The sequence below is a fragment of the Anoplopoma fimbria genome, chromosome 5 (genome assembly GCF_027596085.1).
Source record: "Anoplopoma fimbria isolate UVic2021 breed Golden Eagle Sablefish chromosome 5, Afim_UVic_2022, whole genome shotgun sequence".
Classification (NCBI taxonomy): Eukaryota; Metazoa; Chordata; class Actinopteri; order Perciformes; family Anoplopomatidae; genus Anoplopoma; species Anoplopoma fimbria.
This window is the reverse complement of record NC_072453.1, coordinates 1,532,554-1,545,255: the sequence shown is the minus strand read 5'-3', so window position 1 is coordinate 1,545,255 and position 12,702 is coordinate 1,532,554. Positions and strand designations below refer to the sequence as shown.

The following is a 12,702-nucleotide window of genomic DNA, read 5'->3' as shown; positions in this document are numbered from 1 at the left end:
AGAGAGAGAGAGAGAGAGAGATGATTTTTCATTAATAGACATGCAGTTATAGGCTATGTAGATTTGAGATTTGTATTGAGAATGATTCTACTTTCACAATAAAAGCATAAAAATGTGTCAGTGATATTAATAAATGTGTAAATCACAGTATGATTTATTAATTCAAACAAACAAAAGCCAAATTAGTGAAATTAACTATAGGCTTGCAAAAATAGGTTTAAAGTTATAAAACAGATAATGGACGATTAATAAGTCACAAAAGTTATATTTAGTCCTAATGACAAATACACACAAAGTAGGCTGCTGTATCAGCAAATGTGGGTGTGGCATCATCCGGGAACTTCCCTAGAACAGCTGTTTGATGGTTTGATGGGGTTGCTGCCATGGCAACGACTAGAGCGCCAAACACATAGGCAACATGTCCGGGGGAGCGACACGTCGTGAAAAGAAAGAGTATTCAAAAGTGAAGGAAAACGAGCTAAAGGTAATTACGGGTCGTTCTTGTGTGTGCGTTCGCTTATTTGACATAACCACAGCATGTTTTTTTTCTTAACTTCTCTTTAGAAAGATGAAGCTTGTTTCCTCCAGTGGGAGGCAGCGCCACACCAACAGGTCCAAGCGCTGCTGACGAAAACCCGGGACGAACTTCAGCTGTAAGGAGCGTCAGTTCCGGTCTCACAACAAGCTAGCTATAGCGTTAAACGCAGCGTTAACTTAATGCTACAGGTGTGTCAGGACCCGATCCGTTCTGCGCATGTGCGTACTTATTCCTGCCCGATTTGTACCACCTATGTTTGAACATTTGAAGGATTTCTTCTTCTGAGTTGTTTTACGGCCATCGGCATCCCTAAATCCTGACATGGATCACTGCGATCCCCGGAACTAAAATGTAAATGCCAATTTACACATATATATGTGCATATATATACACATATATATGTATGTATATATGTGTATATATATATATATATATATATATATATATATATATATATATATATATATATAGATATATATAGATACATATAGATATATATAGATACATTTACTTTTAAACATATATAAGATAGAAATGTATATATATATCTTTACCAAATATGAACTCTCTCTATATGACTGTCTGTAGAAGAAGAAGTTTCTGCCAATGTTTCTCAAATAGTAGAACATCTGTCTGTAGGGCATAGCTTAGAATTTCAAATTCGTTCACCAAAAAAAGAGTATTAAACAGTCCGTTTTTTTGTATTTTTAGTCCAGACTTAGATTCAAATTTCAAATTTGACTGACAAAAAAAGAGTATTAAAGAGTCAGTTTTTGTCGGTCCGGTCCATAGGGGTGACGTCCAGGTCTGGTCCTTCTCAGTCACAACCAACTATAACTCAAAGCAAATAAAAATTACGAAAAATATTTTACGCATGCGCAGAACGGATCGGGTACTGACAGGGCGGGCTAAATGTAAGCACACAATATAGTGTGGCATTTCTTTAAAGGAATTCCTACAATTATATCAGAATGTAATAACTATTGGTGGTTTCCGGTTAGTAGTTATAGTGGTTTGTAAACAAAAACCAGCAGCAGTTATAAAACACGTCGGTGACACACTCTGTATTATTTAGTCTTCATAGCTATTTAAATAGAAGGTTGAATGCATTACTAAATATCAAGCATACATCCTTGGCTAACTTTTTTTTTTACTGTTTTTATGTTTTTAAAGCATGCCTGTTGATACAGTGTTCCAGATGGCGAGTCATTTTTTGATGTTTCAAGGCCTTCTCCATACTTCCAGGAATTCAATTGTGATCTGAATTCTGAAATGCTGTTGCCTTTCATTAGTTATCATTTTGTTGGCCCTAAAATCATACTGTACACCTACTGGAATCATGCGTATTTAAAAAATCCCATGTGTGTACTGTTTTATTTATTGATCTCAGTATCCTCAATGGATGATATGGCCCAGATGTTTCATCAGCATTTGAGTGACTCTATTTGCCGCATTGCTGCTGTACGGAAATAGTATTCATCCAGATCTACTCTCTGTTGTCTGTAGTGAAATGACAGAGATCCTGGGCTTTAGGAACCATAACATCTGTATGAAGGAAGCTGCCCTGCTGGATTACTACGTCTGTGGTTTCTGGTGGGCAAAAGAGGCCAACTTCACCCCCATACAGACCTCCTTCACCATGGCTGTACTGCACATGCTGCTGGATAACATAAGAGGTGGGAGGACACAGAAAAATCACAGGTGGACGGCTTTTCAGTCCTTCCTTTCCAAAGTCTAGAATATTTTTGCAACATTACAGTCAATTCAAAAGTCCGCAGCTACTTATTCTTTTTTATTTTTTTGTCATAGTACTCTATTGTAACTGACGCACTTTATGACCCTGGTTTTGAAAAGTGCCATTTAAATAAAGTTGTATTTCTTTACTAGATACATTACAGAAAGTATTTATGCGGTCAGACGGGAAGGTAGACTTCTGTATCTGAGTTGTAATTACAACACCTCCGTGGAAGTAACTATGTAATTCAACTATGTATGAATGTACTTCAAATAGTCAGTTACTCTCCCAAGTACATGCGTCATAGTATCAGATTAAGTAAGAATAAATGACCACACCGGTGGTTTTGTGAGTTTTAGCCCATTTACTTCAAATCATATTTAGCCTACATCAAGTCACTCCCATGCTTACTCATTCACTAGAGTCTAAACAATAGTGAGCAGTAAACTGAGATTTCAGACACTTTTCTAAACTTCATCATTTTTGATGAAGTGTATCATTTTGGGATTATCACCAGAAAGTATAAATGCCACTACCTTTTCACTCCATCACTCAATTTCTGATGGCTCTATGTAGTTGAAACATTTACACCCAGGATTTGGATACTGAGATAAAATGTTAGACAGTATTTATCTTGGGCTCAGGCGGCAACTTACTGGTCTGAAAAGTAAAGCCAATGCGTAAGTGCCTTAAACTTGCATTCTTTCTAATGGCCATCAGGGGGCGACGCAAGAAGAAGTCTGATTGTATAGAAGTCTATGAGAAAATTAACCTATTTCTTCGATATAGCATGATGTTCATTTAGTAAGTTATGGTCAATTTAGAGTCAAATAGACCTTAATGCAGGGTATGCTTTAGGTTGTAGCTACCTTGTGATTGACAGGTGGCTAGCATAGCGTTGTCTGGTCTGGGAGTTGTATGTATTACATCTTAGAAGTTTACTGTAAAATTTGTTTGCCTAAAAATGTCATGTTCAGTGTTCGGTTGCTCCACCCTCTCGTGTCACTTCTGTTTGTAAAAAAAAAAAGATGGCTATGGCCAAAATGTCAAACTCGAGGCTTTAAAATCGTAGCCCACAAAATAATTGGTGACATCACGGAGGCTACGTCCACTTCTTATATACAGTATATGAGTTTACTATATAGTAAATGGGAACTGGTTTTGGACGCTGTGTTATTCAGAGTTACCAGGCTATAAAGTACCTAAATATGATCATTGTGTTAAATTGAGATCTCTAAGCTAAAATGTTTTGTTGATACAGTGTCAGCAGAACGTTATAAATTTCACATATGAGCGCTTTCAGGGCTCATGAATCCCTGAATATTGTGCCAGATTTCAGCAGATTGTGCACGTGTTCCTTTATTCATTTTAATGAAAATAAGTATATTTATAAGTATGAGAATTTGAATTTACTTTAAGTTGCTACAATGCAGAAAAGTAATTTTTTCAAGTGCATTACGGAACTACAAGTCCCAGCGCTTATCCGTGTTCTATCGTCATATTCAGAGAAACGGATGCCTTTAGTGGAGAACTTGACGGAGTTTGCTAAGGCTTTAGGTGCTGTCAGCCAGGGCTGCACTTCGGAAGAAGGCACCACTCCTCTTCTAGACGAAGAAGAAGCCATGGCGCTCATAAGTTGCATCAGAAACAGGTCAGAAGAATCCTTAAAATGCTCTTGTATTCACGAGTAAAATCTAGATGTGGATTATTTTTGGTTTTCGATATCTTACTGATAAAATAGACTGATATACATGTTTATTCTGTGAATGTAGTCTGTTTGTCCATGACTTTGCCCATTCTCACACACAATCACAACATTGTTTCAAAAATATATGGAACTTTTCTCGCTACTCTGCTCTGGTATTTAAAGCTTTATTTCGGCCTTGCTCGGAGTTGACCAAACCACAATGACCAAACCATGTCCTGTATGTGAGGCTGTTGACCATATCTATGGTCATGACACTGTTGAGAGGGGAGAGGCAAGGAAACTGAAAGTGAGGAGGAGGAGGAGGAAGTCATGATTAAGACTATACACAATATGATCCAGACCAAGAGATGACCCATGTCCTTTCTTTACTATTAAAGTCACACCAGTCAGTTTGGACCGGGAACATAACAGATGTTAACTTTGTGAAATGGTTTTAAAACAAATGTCCTTGTTAACTTTGAAACAAATTAGTCCGTGATAGATAGCACATTATGTTTCATCTGACAACTTTTTATAGTCAAACTAATTCATACATTATTCTTTTTAAAAAAATAAAAAAACAAGAGTTGTATGAGCTCAGGTCAGTGAGACCTAAAGGCCATGTCGATTAAAAATATCTAACACAGCATTAGGTGGATATATATATATTATTAGGGATTTATACTCAGCTCCTGTGGGTCGATCATTTTGACAGGAAACACAAACATGAAACGAACACACAACTGGAGGTTTAAGTAAAAGTAGAAAAATACCACCAAATAAAAGTACACCATTACACCTAACAGACCTGCATTCAAAATCATACACAAGTAAAACACAGTTGAGTATGTAATTAAAACTGATTGATTGATCGATCGATGGGCAACCATGGGATGCGTTTGCCTAAAGAGTCACCAGTTAACACGGTCACTTGTTAAAACGACTGACAGCATCTATGCTATTAAACATGTTGACAACCACTGGACTGTTTGTAGGTTCATTTTAAAACTCAATGGAGTCAATGTCATAGTATTTGACATTCTGTATAAAAGACCACAGATAACGTATTTGGAAGCATCCCATAACTTGCAGCTCGTAATTTCTCACTTGTGTAACCTTACATTCTGGGTTTCTCCATCAAATACCTGTGTAAATATTCCCAGTAAATAATGTAGGCCAACCCAGAAATTACAAAAACACTGGTTCTTTCCACAAAAAGCCAATAGTATTTTCGCCCTTAAGTGAGACGCTGTAGGTAAAACAGCTCTGTGCTCATCTAAAATACAGTGTGTTTTAATATTTAAACTGACCCTGTGTATTCTGCCGGCTGTAGTCTGTTTCAGAAGTACAGACTCTATGAGCTTCTCTTCACCACATCCAGAGAAGAGTTACTGATGGGCACAGAGGTGAGGCAGCTTGTTGTATGTGCGTGTGTGTGTCCACGTCTATATGCATTTCATTCATATTTTAAATGCACTGTTTTCCAGAGGACCATCAAGGTGTTCGGCTGCCAAGGTGCTCTCACTCCACTGGAGGAAGGCATTCCCACTCACCTCTACTTCCAGTAAGTGGCTCTGCTTCTGGCGTCCAGAGGAATACATAATCGGTCCACACGTCATCGTAGTCCGCAGTGCTGCTTTGTTTCTCCACCTTTCACCCAACCTATGTCATCAGATCGCTTCATAAAGTGGATAAATGAATTGATCATTCATTATGTATTCAGATTTTGTATGGGTCAAGTGTGCAAAAAAATTAAATAAAGCAACCCTCTTCTGAAATATATATTTATGGCTTCATACAACATATTGTTCATTATGACTAATGCTACATTGTACAGTGACTTATGCTTCCCTTTGTGTGAGTAGTAAAAGCCTCTTACATTCTACCCCTGGCCAACGATAGATAATTTAATAGTATTGTTTATAATAAAAGTCACAAAACATTTTTCAAAGTGCTTAACACTGATGGGAACAATCAAAAAGAAGAGAAAGGGCAGACAATGTATATTGACTTTGAGGAACTTTTAACTGTCACAATTTAATAATGATGCCTCAATATGACCTACATTAGTAAACAAGACCTTCAGCAAGAAGATTTTCAGTTTCTTTATAGTTATTATCTGGCAAAATTCGACAAAATCAGGCAGGTTCCTTCATCAGATTCCTTCAGCGACCAGATCAAAGCAGACAGACCCTGATCCGGCTCAGCCGCTGCCTTCGACCTGCATTCTGAAGCTCTGGCGGGAGGTGGAGAGCTCAGCCCCCCAGAAGCAGTTTCTCCTCCTCTTTCCAGGAGCAGAGTTTTGTGTTGCTGCTCCTCCGGTCCCAGCTGGGAGCCAACACCAACACTACGCTGCAGGAGACCCAGGCTGCGTTGCTGGACCCGCTGGAGGGAACAATGGCACGGGAGAACCAGAACCAGGACTGAGCGGGCCACACTGTCAGACCCTGGTACAGTAAAATAAGAGGTTTTCTAAATGAACTCTACACTGCCTCTCATTCCACACGGACCAAAATCAACAAGAAATAGGATTTCCTCAAAATAGCTTCAAGCATTAGTTATGTTTTTTTTTAAATACAAATATATAAAGAAATAAGAAAGTAACACGAAAAATTCTAAAACTGTACATAGAACTAATGCAAGTGGAGTTTTAGTAATAACATATTCTTGGTAAGAGCAAAGATGTAGTGATGTTGTTTTCCTGACATCTAGAGGCAAACATTTTGGGTCCAGAACGACAGAACTACATTTACCCGAAAAGAAACATGAAAATAGTGTTTATTCTTACCAAACAAAAGCGACAGACTTTTACTTTTATTATTCATTTGAAGAACTGTATCTTTATACAATAGTCACATACAATATGTTCATAAAAAAAAGTGATACAAGTCAGTGTAATTATTCCTCTCCATGCTAATGATTAATAAGCTCATAGTGGCATCTAATAAAGCAGGAAGAAATAGCATGGATGAAAAGAAAATGCGTTAGAAAGAGAGAGCACAACGTGAGGCAGAAAGAGAGATCATAATGTGTAAATGAGCAGCTGCACAGTGAGGAATGCCTGCTTATTATTACCTCACAAACTCCTGTAATGGGAATCCATCACATATGACATATAATTTAGTTTTAAAGATAAATATAACAACTCAAGTTAGTTGGATGTTATCTTACAGATGTAGTGTAACCCTCAGCACAGAGGCACTGCATATAAATAATGCAGTAGAGAATGCATGAATTTCAGATGGGTTTTAACATTTGTGAATAATGTATAAGCGTGTATGTTTGTATTTCATATACAGCATTACAATAGACCATTGTTGGTATGAAGTCGACTTTGCAGTGAGGTTTTAACTGGATCTAAAATTGAGGAAAAACAAATCTAACTCAGCTATCGTTAATTTAACTTGAGTCGTTTCTAATCTTGAACACAAATGGGTCAACAGTACACTTTCACTTCCCGTCCCTAGTGTTTTGACTGTGAACTGTGTTATAGATAAAGAGCTCTGTTCTGTGCCTTGGGTGCTTTCAGCCTTCCATTCTGCGGGATATTTCAGTTGGACATCTGTTTTTAGCCTGTCACAGATTGCCTGTGCTGTTCCAGTTTGAATCCATTCTGCCTCTCCTTCAGTATCTGTATGTAATACTAATAATAACATCATGTTTTATTTAGAAAGCTTTTATCGAGGCAAAAATCTCAAACTATTAGGGTGAAAGACAGTTCGGATATATAAAAGCTCTCTGTCTGTGTGAGTGGTGAAAGAGATTTGAGTTTTCCAGAGTTCTAACTAGGCATGTGGCCCCCATCGGGCAGAGAGGGTGAATACCATTAGAGGGTTTGGAGATGTTTCATGTGGAGATATACAGTGACACGTTGAACTATGTTGTAACAATGTAGAATATAGGTTAAGCCCATAGAGTCAGAGTATGAACGGAGATGTATAAGAAAGGGAGTTCATAACAAAATGCAAATAATAAATAATACAGACGAATAGAGACGATTGCATTCCACGCTAAGCTGGGGCAGGGGGGGTGTAAAGAGGGCTTGGCAACAGCCCCTGCCACACTTCCTACCTTTACTTCCACACCCATCTTTAGACTTGGCCACTTCCTTTTGATCTCAGCGCACCTGTAAAAGTTTTGTGACAACAACAGTTGTGATGCTGTCGAGTTGACAATATCAACGTCAGAAATATAACAGACACGCTGGTATTGTTTTTATCTTGTGAATCTGTGTGTGTGTGTCATCACAGAAAAATGTGGTCCTGGAGACAGGGTGATCTTTAGGGAGGGCTTACCTCAGAGGTGGGCTGTCAAGAAACCTTTCAGGTGTGTAGTATGAGTGTGGCTTGCAAAGCCATTTGGGACAGCTTTGCACCAACTCCTGAGGGAGATATCTGTCTCTTTAGCTGCTAAATACTCCCCTATGCTCACCAGCTGGTCTCTAACTGTGTCTGTCTGCTGTTTGCTGTGGAGCAGGAAGTGAACAGTGAGGGTTTTCAATGAAAACAGGTGCGTTATCTCTGCTGGAAACGATGAGCGCGCTGACACTGAAACAAACTGTGAAGCTGTTGCTGAAAACGATGAGCTGAAAGCCGCTGAACCACCTCAAATTACAGTTTCAATTTATTATTTGTATAGAATAAGACTTTGTGTAGCTTTCCATATGGGTTTGAAGGGTTCAGCTCTGAGTGCTTGAGTGTACGTGAACAGTTGTGAGTTATATTCTACCCTCTTATGGCCAACAATACACATTGCAGAAATTCTGAATATTATTACAGAGCTCAGGCTTTCCTGCCATGTACACAATCATGTCCTGACAAGTGATTCAGTGGATGGATAAATGCAATAATAAATTAATATGCATAATTATTCTTAAATTACTTTGACAAAATTATCTTAACTCAAGGTCCACTTACTAACCTTATCAGTAGCTTTCAATGGCATCCCATGGTCTTCATCAGCCGATGTAATAACAGTATAATAATCCATCCAATGGATGATCGCAATCCATTTTTTGGATTGTTAATCAATCCATCTGATTAAACTTATCTGAGAGTGAAAACAAATACAAACAGGGAAATCATTACCCAAATTGTTCATTACACTATTTTACCTAATATAAAGTGGTAGGAGAACTGGCTATACTGTTGGCGTGTTTACAACATGTAAACAATTCCTTTTATTGGCCAGAGCTACGAAAAATAAACCCAAGCTGTAGCTGTGTTTTTCATTTAACGCTTTAATGTTCATGTTTGACCTTGGGAATAGTAGTTTGACAGAATCATTCTAAACTAGTCACTAACTCAAGAATAATATTACGTCTTAAGCCAACACATAAGAGAGGTCATATTACTGTTTACAAAATAAATTTTCATCGCTTTCAATAATACAGTGGTCAATAAAAAGCTGGTTATCCCAAAACAGGTCGTTGCCTCTGAAATTACACTTTAAAGTGTCAGTGTGTAGAATATTGTGATATCTATTAGCAGAAATGGAATAAAATATTCATAACTTTGTTTTTATCAGCATATTATGTTCTCATTACCTTAGAATGAGCCCTTCCATGTATGGAGCCCAGAATGTACAAACCAAACACCCGCTCTAGAGAGAGCTTTTAGCATTTCTACTTTACCTGAAGGCTGCTGTATTTCTGTTCTGTTCTCTCTCTCTGTCCATTGCTACTATAGTAGTGTCATAATGGTACCGTTACCACGGTTTTACTTTCAGCGCTCACGTTACCGCAGTCTCTCAGAAAGAGAGGAATGAGTAATAAGTTGGTCTCGGTCTACAACCAGGTCTCGGCTGTGCGGCTGTGGCGTAGTGGAGAGTAAGGTAGTTCTCCAATCAGAGGGTCGGTGGTTCGATACCCGGCTTCGGCAGTCGATGTGTCCTTGGGCAAGACACTTAACCCCAAGTTGCTCCCGAAGGCTTGCCATCGGTGTGGACTGGATGTTGCATGAATGTTAGTTAGAGTCTGATGGTGGCACCTTGCATGGTAGCCTGTCATCAGTGTGTGAATGGGTGAATGATATGTAATATACTACTGATTGTAAGTCGCTTTGGATAAAAGCGTCTGCTAAATGACTGTAATGTAATGTAATGTACAACCACACCGTTAAATGCCAACAAATCCTACACACTGCTCCCTTTAAATTTGTGCTGAACAGCCACTTGTTTTGGGAAGAAACCCCAAATAATATTTTGCAAATGTTTATTGTACAGATGCTGTGATTGATCAGTGGAAAAATATTATTCTGCTCGACAATCAGATAATTCTTGATTCACACAGACAATTCTCGATTTCGGATTCAGTCGTCCTCAGATTTTGGTAGTTGGTCAGCAAGCTGATTTTAATTTGACATAGAGAGAAAAACAATGAGGTATTTCAGTCTGGACTAAAAACAGAACTATATAGTTATATAACATAATTTGAAATAGTCTGCGTGTTACACAAATATAGGTCTGGACTGATCTTGAGCTTGGAGGTTCGTTCCTTAGAAGTAGTAGTTTTTCCAACAATTCTTAACTCAAGGTCAATTTAGTAGATTTGTTTCCAGGCTATCAGTCATATCTCATGACCTTCAATGGTGGAGGCAGTTTGCTCTGTTGTCACAGAGATATTTTTCAGACTTCATTGCATCACGGATCATCTGCTGATGAATGGCTGAAGGCATTGGCACAAACATGGTAAGTGTACGTTGAGTTAATCTTTTTGTCAAATGGATTGCGCTTGCATAATAATATCCATATTGAGCCTCAAAGATGGAACTGTATGAGAACCATTTAGTTACATTCAGAAGGCAACCGCTGGTTCTGAAAAATTAAGCCAATGCCTAAGTGCCTTAAACCTTCATTATTTCTTGGTCTTCTGATTTATTCCCTCAGTAAATGTTGTAAACATGAGTTTATGTTCTCAATCTCTAGTTTCAAGTCTTCCTCAATACAGCATGATGTTCATTTAGTAAATTATGGTCCATTTAGTGTTAAATAGACCATAAAGCAGGGTATGCTTTAGGGCGGGGCTACCTTGTGATTGACAAGTTGCTACCATGGCGTTGTCCGGTCTTGGATGTTTTTGTCTATGCTTGCATCACAACGTTAACTAAGTCCATATGAATATCCTGCCTCGTGTAATAGTGTAACTACATTAAAAACCTCCACTGTGAACTATTTGTTTTGAATGAAAAAAAGATTGTATTGGTATGCATTTGGAAAGGCAGTTTCTCTAATTTCCTCATGTTGTTAGATGTATAAACAACATATTCCGAGCAGTCACCAGAACAACATGACTTTATTTATTCTGCTCTGTGGAAACAGAACTGCTCCAATAAGTGAACAATGTCTGATGGACAGTCAATGAAACATTTCCTTCTAGCCATAGCATTATTTATCACTACACTTCTTTATCACTACACGGATAGCGCTCCTCTTCTGGCGCAGACATTAAGTTTACCAACCCTTTTGTTACTCATATTAATAATACTGTTTTTGTTGTTCCTAATGATCATCCAATGTCCCCTTGCTCATGTTTAATTTGTCAGCAGTTGGAACAAATGACACACAACACTGAAACAAATACTCTGGTCTTATTGCAATAACACAAATGTAATCTCTCCCTCAAGGTGCATTCACAGACACGCCCACCCTCAGTTCCAATCTAATGAGTCCATGGCGTTGTTGCTGGTGGTGTAGGTGGTGGTGCACGCCTGCACTGCCTTTCCTGGCCCTCAGCACAGTCCTACTTCATCATGTAATGTTATCTAAACCCCTGTTTTTATACTGCAGAACCATCACCACGGATCCCAACCTCCACCCCTGCCAGTGACACTCAGCAACTCTTCCAGTACTGAATTTAGCACTTTTTTTTACCCATTTTGTTAGATTAACATGAGGTCACAGACTATTTGTTTCTTCTTGGTCTCAATAAATTCACCAACTTCCCTCCATCCAGTGACTTCATTACCCTCTGTCTTAATTTAGATGTATTTCTCATCCTCTCAGTCATTATAAATGTTGCTTACATAATGACAGAGAGGTTGTGTATAAATCATTTATCCCTCTCTCCATCACCCTGAAGTAACTGCAATAAATTAGCTTACTGCACCTCTGCCTCGTTTTTATTACTTTAAGTGCTACAATGCTGTAACGATATGTGGGCAGGGGCAGTGGCAATTAGTTAGAGAACTAGAATTACCGGCTCGCGGTTAGATGCCTTGGTCAACCAATCAAGTTGCAGTTTACATTCATATATATATAAATATATAAACATATATATATATAGATATATATTTATATAAATCACTTCATAAAAGTGTAATATCTTAATGTCTTCTTTTCAGTAGCGGATCATTTTCCCATGCAAAACAGGCAGTCTTACTCTCTTAAATGCATATGCAATTATGAGAAAGACACTGCAATGCCTCGCACAAATGAATCAATCAGGGTTGCATGTTTGAGGAGTACAGCGTGTGTGTCCAGGACAAAATGCATCACATCTGTGCCTAAAAAACAAGCACAAAGCTGCAGTAAATCTGGCATTAAGAGTCTCTAGCTAATGAAGAGAATAGACATTGTTTTACAGAATAAAAGCTTTTTCTTACTAATATTAAAGTACAGAGACCAAGCACTTTACAACATTAAGTGAGCCATACGTAATATAAATTGTATTCCGTAGCTGGGCTTGTCAACGTTTAAAACCTGATGCAGTAAACTAATGGGTGCCCTTTCAGTTCAAGAATCTGT

At 38.3% G+C, this 12,702-nt stretch overlaps 1 protein-coding gene across 1 annotated transcript; it reads left to right on the top strand.

Annotated features, from left to right (window-relative positions):
• The first annotated feature begins 383 nt into the window (after positions 1–383).
• On the top strand, positions 384–5,733 carry cabcoco1 (ciliary associated calcium binding coiled-coil 1). The gene is made up of 6 exons (XM_054599381.1): positions 384–484; positions 565–653; positions 2,045–2,214; positions 3,780–3,924; positions 5,294–5,366; positions 5,448–5,733. The coding sequence occupies exons 1-6, from the start codon at positions 419–421 to the stop codon at positions 5,526–5,528; spliced, it is 624 nt and encodes a 207-aa protein (XP_054455356.1). The 5' UTR covers positions 384–418; the 3' UTR covers positions 5,529–5,733.
• Positions 5,734–12,702: the final 6,969 nt, after the last annotated feature.

Coding starts and splice junctions, on each gene's coding strand:
- cabcoco1 (XM_054599381.1), top strand. CDS start 419: ATGTCCGGGGGAGCGACACGTCGTGAAAAGAAAGAGTATTCAAAAGTG. Junction 654..2,044: donor ACCCGGGACGAACTTCAGCT/GTAAGGAGCGTC, acceptor TGTTGTCTGTAG/TGAAATGACAGAGATCCTGG. Junction 2,215..3,779: donor GCTGCTGGATAACATAAGAG/GTGGGAGGACAC, acceptor CGTCATATTCAG/AGAAACGGATGCCTTTAGTG.